The sequence below is a fragment of the Lipotes vexillifer genome, unplaced genomic scaffold, assembly GCF_000442215.2.
Source record: "Lipotes vexillifer unplaced genomic scaffold, Lipotes_vexillifer_v1.1 scaffold120, whole genome shotgun sequence".
Classification (NCBI taxonomy): domain Eukaryota; kingdom Metazoa; phylum Chordata; class Mammalia; order Artiodactyla; family Lipotidae; genus Lipotes; species Lipotes vexillifer.
In genome coordinates, this window is record NW_006791240.1 from 821,253 (window position 1) to 835,644 (window position 14,392).

Here is a 14,392-nt window from a genome sequence, read left to right on the forward strand (position 1 = left end):
AGTGGTTGTCTCCGGGCCTTCCGCCCACCATCCTTTTCTCGCCCTAGAGTTTTACGGGACTCAGGGGTTCGAAGTGGACTGACGTCTCCCCAGAGACCATTGAGAAGGTCAGAGTAGACAGAATTTAGGCTGGGCAGGCGGGGATGTGTCCCCCGGGCAAAAGCCCGAGTGGGCCTCCCGTGAAAGCCGAGTTGCGCGGGCTGCGCGCTTGCGCTCGGGTCACGCGGGAGCCGGGCTGGCGGGCCGGGCGGCGCGGCCGCGTTACGTGGCGCGCGGCTCCGGAGGCTTTGTCAGTTCCGGCGTGCGGGCGCGAGCGTGCGGGGCGCAGGGAGCCGCGGAACGGCGGGCTGGTCCCGGCTGAGCGTTCGGCGGCGGCTGCGCAGCGTCTGAGGGAGCGGGCGCTGGGCTGCGGCCTCCGGCGGGGAGCTCTTCGGCCAGTGCCGAAGCGCCTGAGGTCTGGAAGGCACAGGTGGGGCTGCGGCCGGCGGGAGGGAGTCGCCCCTGCGCGGGCCCCCAAGGCGAGCGGGTTTGTGCGAGCGCCCCGAGCCCGCGGGCTGGCCGGGCGAGAAGGGCCGAGAAGGCCGCGGCCCCCAATCCAAGTCTGGGAGATGACACTTTCCTGGAAGGGAGCAATTTTGGGAGAGAATAGTCTTGAAAAGTTGTTCTTAGTTAACCCCCATCGCATAGGTTTACGGAACCTTCGCGCTCCCTACTCCCCCTCCTCTACTGTTTTGTCGCAGAGCGCCGCCTTTCTCGCTTTGGTCGCAGTCCTCCCGACGCATCTCTATCGATCAGTTTTTGCTGCCCTACCCCCGGTGTTTACGTTGGCTCTGAGAATCGATTATTCACCCTCACTCAGCGCTTACAGCTTCGTGAAAGTTCGATAGTCTTTCTTTCCAAAAACGTCAACATTAGGAACGGAAAGCTCGCGATTTTACTCCTTCGAATACGATTGTTCGTGTTTATTAGGGATTGAGCACTGCAGCAGGTCCCTCCGACTTCATTTCTGTGTCTGGAAGAAGTTTCTCTTGGAATGCGCAGGTTCGTGACACGGCATTATTGTGTTCCCATAGGGCTGGCCCAGTTCTGCACTCTCTAATTGTAATGAATTGCTTTACTCTGTGTCTTGAGAATGCTCGAGATTTGCTTTAGTGTATTGTAATTTAACGGATTTGCCTTCAGGATTGTTGTTGCCTGTGAAATTACGTTGCCTTAAATATTTAGGGATTCAGCAGTTTTCTTTGAAATTTCCAAAAGCAAGTCAAAAAAGGGTAATATAAGAAAGCCCCCCCCCCCAATTTTAAATGGAACTATTTTTTTATTCGCTCTCGTTCACATTAAAGGACCTCATTTGGTGACTTTATATGAAACGTGTTTGAAATAGGAAGCTTTTATGTGTGTCGTCTCTTAACCTGTGGGGCTTTCTGAAACGTCATTGTGTGTAGTGCCTCTAGCAAGCCAGAGTAGGGTGGGATTCTACAGGAGGCAGTTACAGACAGGTCTTTACAAGAAGTTCCCGCTCCTTTTTTGGTTTTGTTTTGTTTTGTTTTGTAAAGGGCCAGATGGGCGGGCATTAGAGCAACTTCTGATGCTCCTTCTAGGGAGATGAGTAGCTGTATTATTAAAGACTACTAGTGATGTTGACCGTTAACATGATTGTTACTACTTTCAGTGTTTATGGGATTGAACTAAGTCGAAGGGTTTGGTTCAAAATTTAACCTTTGCTCCTCAGTATTTTTTTTTAAAGCGCGCGCGCACACACGGTTATATTTGAAACAAATATATTTTACTTCTTTTATTAGAACGTTTAAAAAATAACTTAAATGTGCCATTGGTATCTGGAGACAGCTTTTGGTTGTGATTGAAGATGGTTATAGTGGTGTAGGTACTGTTTTATGTAATACTTCAGATTGACATTTCAAAGACTTTTTCTGTCCCCAACTTTAAAAATTCAAGCGTCAAATCATGTAATAATAGTTTTTTATCTTTTCAAGACACTTGATAAACACTTAACTATGGTTAAGGATATGATAGACATTGTTTTTTTCTAAAGTCACCATCGTATAGTCCTATTCCTGTGAAATGCATTTTCTCAGAGGCTACTGATAATAAAGCAAATCCCAGAACAACGACAAAATAAAAATATAATATTTTAGTACAAACTTTTTTCTTTCTGTGTTGAGATTCCCAACTGCATTTCACGGGAAAGATCCACAGGCTCTTCTCCCTGCTAAATTTTTTTCTCTTCAGAGTAGAGATGCCCAGCAAGGAAGGCTGTTCAGCAGCAACTGACCCATGGAATCACATCCCCCACCCCCATGCACACACGTGTGTGCACACACATGCCTGCCTTCCCTTTGAATAGCTCTCCCATTTCCTTCAGTGACACATTATTTAGGAAATCTTTCAGCACACTATGTGAAATAACCTTTGAAATAAAGATATATGCAAGGTCATATTGCTTCTACCTAGGGTTCCTTTATTGTGCCTTCTTTCTGCCTTTAAATGTTATCTGTTTTTTTAAGGCTTAAGACCTAAGTCTACCATGAAACACTCCAAGTACCTTTCACACCTCCCTCACTCTGCTAACTTGTAAGCATAGCAGGAGGTTTAGCTTTGGAATCAGACATTTCATTTCATTTTCTTGACAAATATCTATTGAGCCTGTCTCTTTGAATCTGTCTCTTCCATTTACTAGTTCATTTACTAGTTCTTGAGCAAGCTTCTCAATATTTGTAAAAGATTTTCTAAATCAGATCAAACCTATGGATATGAGGAGTAAATGGAGCGTAGAACAGTGCCAAGCACATCCAAAGAGCTTAATAAGAGGTAGTGAATTACGGTGCTTCTAAGCACCACAGACCATGTGTATTTTGTGTTTGCAATATAATAGTGAGTGGCTTTAGAACAGTGTTTTTAATTTGCTTGCGAACCCCCAAAATAATTTTTGTAAAACTATCCCCCTTGCACACGATAGGTTGTTTTATAATGTGTTACATCATACTTTCAGGTAGTTGGAAAGGATGCAGTTTTCCACGTGGTATAGATACTGACATTTTAATATAAAATTGGTACATCACTCAACTATATCTCAAGGAGTATCATATTGCACTTTTATAGCCATCACCATCAATTTTAAAAATACATGGTATTTTACACAGTTCCTTTTTCTTGAAATTGTACTTTGATTTTTACCCACCCCCACTGGATATTATCTTAATGTAATTTATTTGTGCCTGACAGCTTTTTATTCTGTCATACATGTCTTTAATAAAAATATTTGTGTAAGTTGAAACTAAGTTTTAAATTTTTCCTTTAACTGTAACTCTAGGAGTTATTTTTCTTCTGGATTGAATTATTACAAGTAGTAATAGTTGGTCAGAACAGTGTAATACCTGATGGATTTTGACAAAGAATAAACATGAAAAATGGAAGTTTAATGGAAATTTATATCTTAATGAGATTGATAGTTGGAGTGGTGCCTCAGTTGAAATTGAACACCTCTGACTTTTTTGGGCTGTTTCATAGTACCATGCCTTTCCATTCTGGGCAATACACCGTAGTAAAAATAGGAATGAGTGAGAGGTATTTTTGGTAAAGTTTTGCAAAGTGGGAAGATTGAAAGGAGCTTGGAAGAGGAAAAACAACAGTATGATAGCTGAACTGCAGGCATATTCCCGGGGAGGTCAGTTTTAGTGAGGAGTACTAAATGGAAGTACCGGGATCTGGAAGGCTTTTTCTTAGGATTATATGTGTTGTTGCAACATGTTCCTTGACAAATCTTCACGTGCCCTAGGGGTACACATTCCCTAATTTAAAGACCATTTGAGCAGTGGTTATCAACGGGGGGGATGAGTTTGCTGCCAGGGTACATTTGGCAATGTCTGGACACATTTTTGATCTGTCACATGGCGGGTGGAGGGTGTGCTGCTTCTGGCATCTAGTAGATAGAGATCAGAGTGTGGTTAAACATCCTACAGTGATCAGGACAGCCTCCCATAATAAAGAATTTTCCAGCCCAAAATGTCAGTCAAACCGAGGTTGAGAAGCCCTGGTTTAGAGGATTAGTTTTGGAATCAGACTATTTAACTCTATAACCTAGGGCAGTGGGTTAGTAAACTTTTTTTGTAAAGTGCCAGACAGTAGATAGTAAAATATTTTAGGCTTGTGGGACACATATGATCTCTGTTGCATATCCTTGTTTTTATAACCCTTTAAAAATGTGAAAATAATTATTAGCTCCAAGGTCTTTCAGGAACATGAGATCTAAGGCAGTTACTGCCTTCAAACCTCAAATTTTTTCCCTCTGCAAAGTACTAGTGATAGTAACAATGCCTCAGGAGTTGTTTGTAAGGATTAAATGAGAGAAACATCTAGCATAGTCTCCAGCACACATTAAACGCTCTGTAAATTGTGCGTTGGTGGTAGTGGTATCCTGTAGCAAGTAGCAAAAAAGTGGGTGCCAGGTCACAGTGTTGTTCAAGACCCTATTCAAGTCAATTGGAAAAACTTAAAAATGCTGGTTAAATTCCCAGATCAGCTCACAAAAGCCTGTTTAACCTCTGCTGTCTTGCTTTCTGAACTCTGAGCCTCCTTGTACCCTAAGGGATGTGGAGTGCAGAATTCCTGTCCCCTGGTTTCTAAGGGAAGATCTACTGACATTCTATTCTAAAGACGGAATTCCAGGGAAAGGAAATTTGATTTTGATAGGGGATTCAAGGTAGGGCAAGTGAGGTCTGATTATGGTCAATTGTATATGATGTTTCCTAAATTGGAGACTGAATATATATATTCTCTCGACTACTATGAAGTCTCTGCATGATAAAGCTAACCAATGGTTTGTTTCTTTTTCAGGTTAGAAAGTATGGTTAGGCCAGTTTTGGTGATGCCTTTATAATGTAAATTGTTGCAAAAACAGCCTTATTCTGTTATTATAATTTTTAATGAGGTCGCAGGAAGAGTCTCTAAAACTGCAGTATCCATAGTAGGCACATGTGGGTATTGAGCGCTTGAGATGAAGGTACTTGGAATTGAGATACGCTTCAAGCATAAAATACACACTAAGTTTCAAAGACTTAATGCCAAAAAATAAGGTAAACTATCTCATTAATAATTTGCATATTGGGTATATGGTGGAATAATATTTTAGCTGTATTTGGATAAATAGCATCACTGAGATTTCTTTTTACTTTTTAAATGTAGCTATTAGAATATTTTAAATTACATATGTAGTTAACATTATAATTCTGTTAGACAATCTGCTCTAAAGCTTCAGTTTACTTTTTAAAAATTAGTAATTAATTTTTTATCCTGTACATATTATTAAGAATTAGATAGTTTTACAAGACTTGAAGTGAAAATCAGAGGTCCCACCCTCCCAGCCTCATCCCTTACTCCCAAAGGCAGCTTGTTTCAATTTTCTTACCAATTCTTTTGGTCTTAATGTCTAAATCTGTGAACAGGATGCTTATATTGCTACTTTATTTTATTTTTCAGTTTTAGGCATTGTCCATTAATTTCCTAATAGGAAAGATGAAATTTTAGTTCTTCCATCCTATACCACAGGCACAGAAACTTTCTATCCATCCATCTTCCCATCTTCTCAATATAGTTGTATTATAATTTTGCTTGTATCAAGATTAATTATTTACATTATTATGACATTAATCAAAACTGAAACATGCTGTACATGATTACTTTTCTTTCTAGCTCAGCATCTTGTTTGCCCTGGAGTTAATAATTGTCTTGATTTTTATTTCCTTAGTTTACCATGTACTTATCACTGATTAAACCCTGAGTCCTCCCACAGTTATTTATTGGGTTGGCCAAAAGGTTAGTTTGGTTTTTTCAGTAAGATGGCTCTAGTAGCACTTAGTTGTCTTTAACTTCATTCAAAACAATTTTGTTAGATTGTATGTGACAGCTGTCATATCAGCATGCATTTAAAAAAAGAACTTATCAAAATTGGTGAATTTTAATATTGAAGATGGGAGAAAAACAACATTTTTGGCATATTATGGTTATTATTTTAAGAAAGGTAAAAACGCAATGGAAACACACAAAAAGATTTGTGCAGTGTATGGAGAAGGTGCTGTGACTGATCGAACGTGTCAAAAGTGGTTTGCAAAGTTTCGTACTGGAGATTTCTCGCTGGACAACGCTCCACAGTCGGGTAGACCAGTTGAAGTTCATAACGATCAAATCAAGACATTAATGGAGAACAATCAACATTATACCACGCAGGAGATAGCTGACATACTCAAAATATCCAAATCAAGCATTGAAAATCATTTGCACCAGCTTGGTTACGTTCATCGTTTTGATGTTTGGGTTCCACATAAGCGAAAAAAACCTTCTTGATTGTATTTCCGCATGAGATTCTCTACTTAAACGTAATGAAAACATTCCTTTTTAAAAACAAATCGTGACAGGTGATGAAAAGCGGATACTGTACAATAATGTGGAAAGAAAGAGATCATGGGGCAGACAAAACGAACCACCACCATCCACACCAAAGGCTGGTCTTCATCCAAAGAAGGTGATGTTGTGTATATGGTGGGATTGGAAGGGAGCCCTCTATTATGAGCTCCTTCTGGAAAACCAAACGAGTAATTCCAACAAGTACCGCTCCTAATTAGACCAACTGAAGCAACACTCGAAGAAAAGTGTCCAGAATTAGTCAACAGAAAACACATAATCTTCTATCAGGATAACACAAGACCGCATGTTTCTCTGATGACCAGGCAAAAACTGTCACAGCTTGGCTGGGAAGTTCTGATTCATCTACCATATTCACCAGACGTTGCACCTTCAGATTTCCATTCATTTCTGTCTATATCTCTTAATGGAAAAAACTTCAGTTCCCTGGAAGACTGTAAAAGACACCTGGAACAGTTCTTTGCTCAAAAGGATAAAAAGTTTTGGGAAGATGTAATTACGAAGTTGCCTGAAAAATGGCAGAAGGTAGTGGAACAAAAGGGTGAATATGTTGTTCAATAAAGTTCTTGGTGAAAATGAAAAATGTGTGTTTTATTTTTACTTAAAAACCAGAGGCATTTTTTGGCCAACCTAATAGATCTCTTCTCAAAACTTAAGAACACATTAGGTATTCTATCAATTTTAGTTGCTTGAAGACATCTCTGGAGCTCTGTCTTCTACGAACTTATCAAAATTGGTGAATTTTAATATTGAAGATGGGAGAAAAACAACATTTTTGGCATATTATGGTTATTATTTTAAGAAAGGTAAAAACGCAATGGAAACACACAAAAAGATTTGTGCAGTGTATGGAGAAGGTGCTGTGACTGATCGAACGTGTCAAAAGTGGTTTGCAAAGTTTCGTACTGGAGATTTCTCGCTGGACAACGCTCCACAGTCGGGTAGACCAGTTGAAGTTCATAACGATCAAATCAAGACATTAATGGAGAACAATCAACATTATACCACGCAGGAGATAGCTGACATACTCAAAATATCCAAATCAAGCATTGAAAATCATTTGCACCAGCTTGGTTACGTTCATCGTTTTGATGTTTGGGTTCCACATAAGCGAAAAAAACCTTCTTGATTGTATTTCCGCATGAGATTCTCTACTTAAACGTAATGAAAACATTCCTTTTTAAAAACAAATCGTGACAGGTGATGAAAAGCGGATACTGTACAATAATGTGGAAAGAAAGAGATCATGGGGCAGACAAAACGAACCACCACCATCCACACCAAAGGCTGGTCTTCATCCAAAGAAGGTGATGTTGTGTATATGGTGGGATTGGAAGGGAGCCCTCTATTATGAGCTCCTTCTGGAAAACCAAACGAGTAATTCCAACAAGTACCGCTCCTAATTAGACCAACTGAAGCAACACTCGAAGAAAAGTGTCCAGAATTAGTCAACAGAAAACACATAATCTTCTATCAGGATAACACAAGACCGCATGTTTCTCTGATGACCAGGCAAAAACTGTCACAGCTTGGCTGGGAAGTTCTGATTCATCTACCATATTCACCAGACGTTGCACCTTCAGATTTCCATTCATTTCTGTCTATATCTCTTAATGGAAAAAACTTCAGTTCCCTGGAAGACTGTAAAAGACACCTGGAACAGTTCTTTGCTCAAAAGGATAAAAAGTTTTGGGAAGATGTAATTACGAAGTTGCCTGAAAAATGGCAGAAGGTAGTGGAACAAAAGGGTGAATATGTTGTTCAATAAAGTTCTTGGTGAAAATGAAAAATGTGTGTTTTATTTTTACTTAAAAACCAGAGGCATTTTTTGGCCAACCTAATAGATCTCTTCTCAAAACTTAAGAACACATTAGGTATTCTATCAATTTTAGTTGCTTGAAGACATCTCTGGAGCTCTGTCTTCTACTCCAGTAAGAACTGGTTGTGTAATTGTCATCTGTGAACTGCTGTCATCAGCCTTGTGATTCCTTTCATCAAACATGGAATCCAAGAAAGGGAAGGTGTAATATCTGAGCAATCACTTGGCTGGGTTTGGAAGTTATTTTCACTCAGAGTCATGAATTAATTATATTATTTTCTTCTAACTTCTGTTGGGTTTAAGAAGTTCCTTAGCAATCTTATTTCTCTAATTTTTTATTTATTTTTATGGATAAGCCCTTTTAAGATGGTCCCTTTGAGCCTAATGTTCTGAAATTTCATGGTTGTGGGGGTTTTTTCATCCTTTGTTCATGGGTCTTTTTAATGTAGGATTTTGTGCTTTCCAGTTCTGGGAAATTCTTTGAATTGTTTCTTCAGCTCTTCTGTCCCTGATTTTTTTTTTTATCTATTCTCTTTCTGGAAGTTTTGTTATTCAGATGTCAGACCTTCTAGACTGAGTTCTAATTTTCTTGTCTGTTCTTTCCTATTTTTCATCTCTTTGTCTTTTTGCTCTGCTTTGCAGAAATTTTCTATAATTTTTTAACCTTATCTTCTCATCCCTCTACTGAGTTTTTCTTTCCAGCTATTTTGTATACAATTTTTAAAAGCTCCTTTAGTTCTTTGTCCTTTTTTGTATGTGTATATCCTGTTTTTATTTCATGGATGCAGTATTTTCTTTTTCTTTATGTTGATACAAAGGTTTTTTGGAAGTGTTCTTCTCCCTGCATATTATCCATTTCAACCAGATTGCATTGTTCTTATTTTTCTTTTCTTTCATATTAGATGTTTTCCTCACCAGTTTTCTGATTCTTAGCTCTCTGCTTATGTATAAGATTGGGGCACTAAAATGTTAATTGGAGACTCTGGGGTAGAACCTATCAACTATGGCTTCCCTGAAGAGTTAGTTGCTTGGACAGTTCCTGGGGGAACTCTCAGTGTCACTTTCTTTAGGTTTTTCCTCTTGGTGGTGGTCAGATTTCTCAGAGAAGACTCTATAATCTTTTTTCTGGAGTGGTACCTATCTGCCTGAACTCTAAGACCCAAGTTGGGGAGAAAAGGTTGAAGGTCTCAGTATTCAGTGTCTAATTTTTCATCGTCCTGCTTTTGATATTTACCCTTAATCATGTCTGATAGTTCCCTGTCCTGAGACATTTTATTTTATGCTCTTTTGAATTAAAATATCCAATCTTCTTTCAGGGCTGGAGAGAAATTGTGTTTTGGGGTGCTTGGTATAGGAGAAATCTAAAGGTCTACTTTGTAAATTAGCTTTGAATCAGTCCTTTTTTCAGCTCTACCTCTACTCCCTCTTCCAGAGGAAGATTGAATCCCATCAGTTCCTGTGCCTTTCGGAGGTTCTGTGATGAGATATAAATGGGGCTGTTTCTCTGGTTTCCCGATTGACAGTGTAGGCTTCAGCTTTCTCAAATCTGTTTTGTGAGTTACTACTTGTCTTCCTCCTTTTTCAGAAACAAAGCCCTGTTGATTCTTCATCCTCCCTCTTTGTGAGTTACGGCTTTGTTATTTGTTTTATAAAAGGATATAATAAGGTGCAATATAGTGCACTAATCTTAGAGTCACAGATTTTTTTATGTATGTATACACCCATGTAATCACTCAGATCAAGATAGAGAGCATTTTCATACGCTGTAAGGTCCCCTCGTGTCCCTTCCAAGTCCATACCAACACCTGTAATAATTATTTTTGTTTCTATCATAGACTAGTTTTGCTTGTTCCTCAACTTTACCTGTAAAATCATATAGCATAGTATAGTAGTCTCAATATGAAGTCTTTTGTATGTGGCTTCTTCTGTGCAATTGGTGAGATTCATCAGTGTTACAGACATCAATTAAAAAAAATGCCTATGTATTACTGTATAATATAAATATGCCACTATTTATCCCTTCTCCTGTGGGTGGGCATTTGGGTTGTTTAGATTTTTTGGCTTTTGTGAATAAAGCTGCTGTGAATATGATTGTACATGTTTTTGGTGTATATATTCATTCATTTCTCTTGGTTATATACCTCTAAATGGAATTGCTGGGTCATAGAGTGGGTGAATATAGCTTTGGTAGAAATGCCAAATTTCCATAGTGGCTGTAGCATTTTTCACTTCCACCAGCAAAGTATATGAGAGTTCCAGTTGCCACCTTCTCTAACGCTCATCAGTTTTCAGTTTCAGCTTCCTGATAAGTATATATAGCTGACCCTTGAACAACAGGGGATAAGGGGCGCCAGTCCCCACACGATCAGAAGTTCCTCTGCTGCTGTCTCTGCCTCAAACACAAAGGAATCGATACATGACTCATTCAAGGGCAGGAAGCTGAAGCAGTTTGGATAGAAGCAGGATGCAGACCCCAGTTCTTTTGATTCCATGTAATGTGATCTCTAATCAAACACACTTTCCCCCATACTTAGTTAATTTAAAGAGCTGTAAAATGAAAATACAGTATGGTATTTACTGAAAAAATTCTTGTATAAGTGGATCCCCTGCTGTTCAAGGGTCAGCTGTAGTCATATTATGCATTTTAGTTTCATTTCCCTGAGGGAATCATGTGTTGAACACCTTTTCACATGTCATTTAAATATCCTCTTTTGTGAAGTATCTGTTCATGCCTTTTTCTCATTGAAAAGAATGGTTATGCTATTTTAATAATCATGTAAGTCATTTTAATGGAGTTTTGGGAGGGAACAGGGCTAACTGCATGTGAGTAACCTGCCACCGTTAAGAGGAAGTTGGGTACTTTAAAGCTTCACTCAGATCATTTTTTTTTCATTTCTGTCCTCTCCAATGTATGATTCAATCTCATTTTTAATTAGCTACTATAATCTGGAATTATAATGAATTTTAGAGTAAGACTTTTTTGTTCCGACCTTAAAGCTACAGGAAACTTTTATTTCTTGTAAGAAACTGGAACAAGAAAATTATTCAACAGATGTGTTATGGCTTATTATGTTTTTGAATTAAAAAGATATTTATCAGAAACTAACACACCATTGTAAAACAATTATACTCCAATAAAGATGTTAAAAAAAAAGATATTTAGGACCAAGAGTATTACTTATTTATCCAGTCAACAAATACATATCGAGTGCTTTCTCTATTGTCAGATCTATTAATAGGCTTAGGGAATACATCAGTGAACAGGACTGACAAGCAAGGCTCCAGTCCTCTGAAATATATTCTAGTAGGAGAAACTGATAATAAGTAAACAAAGAGCTTAAATAAGGTAATTAAAGATGTATTTCCTGTTTTGCAGAAATGGAACAAGAGCCACAAGATGGAGAACCTGCTGAAATTAAGATCATCAAGGAAGCATACAAGAAGGCCTTTTTATTTGTTAATAAAGGACTGAATACAGATGAATTAGGTCAGAAAGAAGAAGCAAAGAACTACTATAAGCAAGGAATAGGGCACTTGCTCAGAGGAATCAGCATTTCATCAGCAGATCCCGAACACATAGGTCCTGGGTGGGAATCTGCTAGACAGATGCAACAGAAAATGAAAGAAACACTACAGAATGTACGTACCAGGTTGGAAATTCTGGAGAAGGGTCTTGCCACTTCTCTACGGAATGATCTTCAGGAGGTGCCCAAGTTATATCCAGAATTTCCGCCTAAAGATATGTCCGAAAAGTCACTGGAGCCTCAGTCCTTTAATTTACTTCCTCAGCACAGTGAAGTAGATGGAAACACTTCAGCTACAAGTGCAGAATCAGTTTCTACACCTAGTACTTTTTCCTTACCATCTCAAAGTCATCCATCAGAAGCACCTCCTGCTTATACTCCTCAGGCTGCTGAGGGTCACTACACTGTATCCTATGGAACAGAATCTGGGGAGTTCTCATCAGTTGGGGAAAACTTTTATAGGAATCATTCTCAGCCACCCCCTCTTGAGACCTTAGGGCTAGATGCAGATGAGTTGATTTTGATACCAAATGGAGTACAGATTTTTTTTGTAAATCCTGCGGGGGAGGTTAGTGCACCTTCATATCCTGGGTACCTTCGAATCGTGAGGTTCTTGGATAATTCTCTTGATACGGTTCTAAACCGTCCTCCTGGGTTTCTTCAGGTAAGCCAAAGAAAAATGTAAACATAATTTGAAATATGTGTAGAATATATTATTTTTATTTGTAAATATTTATAATGTGTCCAAGACAGTAAGTGCAAAAAGATTATTATAAATTCTAGTTCCTTTTTAAATATATTTCATGAAATTTATGAGCCTTGAGCATCTATGTTTGTGTTTGATAGCCTTTCTTTTTCCTTTTCTTTAGATGTAAACTCTTGTTTTAGTACTGAATTTGTGAATACAGGACCTGAGGAAAATCAGAATATTCATCCTTAACTTGTAATTTTTTATCTGAAGACGAAACGTAATAACTTTGATTTCAAAAGGGATTTATGTAACTCATGTGTGAATGTATAACTGTAAATTTCTATACATGTCAAGCTCCAGCTGAGGGGCTGAACTGGGCTAGATCCAGTGTCTGGAATATTGGTTCTCAACTAGTAGGAATACCCCCCCATCCCCAGTCTCCCTACCGTGGGATATTTTGACAGTAGTTGGGGACATTTTTGGTCGTCACAACTGGGACTGGGGAGTGTGCTACTGCTACTGGCATATATGGTGGGTAGAGGCCAGGTGTACTGCTAAACATCTAAACAGGATAGCTCTCATCAGTAAAAAAATTAACTGAAAATTTCAGTCATGCCAAGGTTGAGAAACCCTTGTCTACAAGTAGAGACTGTGACGATCATCTAAGATGCAGTTCTAACTTTCCAAGCACATAAATTTACCAGGATACCCTTGGTCCAAGAACAAAGACTGGTGCTAAATAAAAGTTGTTGTTAGGAAACTTGTGGAATTTGTAAGATATTCTGAAGGTGATGGTCCAATATCAATCTGTTTTTAAAAGAGTGGACATTGGTACAGGGAGATGGGGTTCTAAAAGTAAGGATTCAGTATACATTGGATATAACAAAAGGGTTTGCATGTAAGGGAGATGACTATTTGAGCAAGGCAGGTGCTTTTATCCAGAGTCCAGATGATGTGGTTTAGTTACAGTACTAGTTATCCAGATTTATTTTCTCTCTTGGTATATTCTATTTTCAGTTCTTATGCAGCTTGTACATGGAGTCAACTTGAAGGTTGTTTAAAGATAGTTGGAGACTTACTAGGGATGTATGAAGGAGATATTTTGGGGCATTGTTGAAAGGAAAACTTCATTAATGGACAGGAAGAATAGTGTGAATCCCATAAGTTATTTTAAAAAAGAAGCCTTGAGGTTAAAAAGAGTAGGCTTTTTGACTGGGATTGGGAGGGGGCTGATAAAAGATATAATACTTTCTGCTGATATGGTAATAGAGTAAAAGTAGAATTTAAAAAACCTTTGGGGCCTGGGCTACTGGAGGTGTGGGGAATGAACATCAGAAACATTCTACTACATGTAGAATGAGCTCATGAGCCCAACCATTAAAATGACTTGTTCTCTAGTAAAAATTTGTTCTGTCTTAGTTCTTTTAATTTTGTTTTTAACCTTTCCAACATCTCCTATTTTGAGTCCTAAATAAAAAGTAAAATTGTACCCAAAGTTTGAGTCTTTTTAAGGGGCTCTCATTTACATGTATTCGGATATTTGTAGCAGTGTCCTTAAAGAGCGTAACCAGGTGTTCCCTGAATTTTTTTGTTCTAAAAAACAAACATTGAAACAGCTAAGTATTAGAAGTTAGATATAATTTTGTTGTTGTTGTTGTTCTTTGTTTTTGTTTTTGTTTTATTTTGCGGTACGCGGGCCTTTCACTGTTGTGGCCTCTCCTGTTGCGGAGCACAGGCTCCGGACGCGCAGGCTCAGCGGCCATGGCTCACAGGCCCAGCCGCTCCGCGGCATGTGGGATCTTCGCAGACCGGGGCACGAACCCATGTGCCCTGCATCGGCAGGTGGACTCTCAACCACTGCACCACCAGGGAAGCCCTAGATGTAATTTTTTACGCTGCAAAAAAATCACTATTGCTTTA

General features: G+C 38.9%; 1 protein-coding gene across 2 annotated transcripts in view; it reads left to right on the top strand.

The window, feature by feature from the left end:
• The first annotated feature begins 439 nt into the window (after window positions 1–439).
• The window catches only part of SPART (spartin), a 41,763-nt gene continuing 27,810 nt past the window's right edge, over window positions 440–14,392 (top strand). Inside the window, exons 1-2 of one of the 2 annotated variants that reach the window (XM_007464239.1) lie at window positions 440–469; window positions 11,634–12,445. In XM_007464239.1, coding sequence (XP_007464301.1) covers window positions 11,636–12,445 — 810 coding nt within the window. In that variant the 5' untranslated portion in view covers window positions 440–469; window positions 11,634–11,635. Of the gene's footprint in view, window positions 470–11,633; window positions 12,446–14,392 lie in introns of those variants that run through there. The other variant, XM_007464240.1, reaches the window with a different exon arrangement.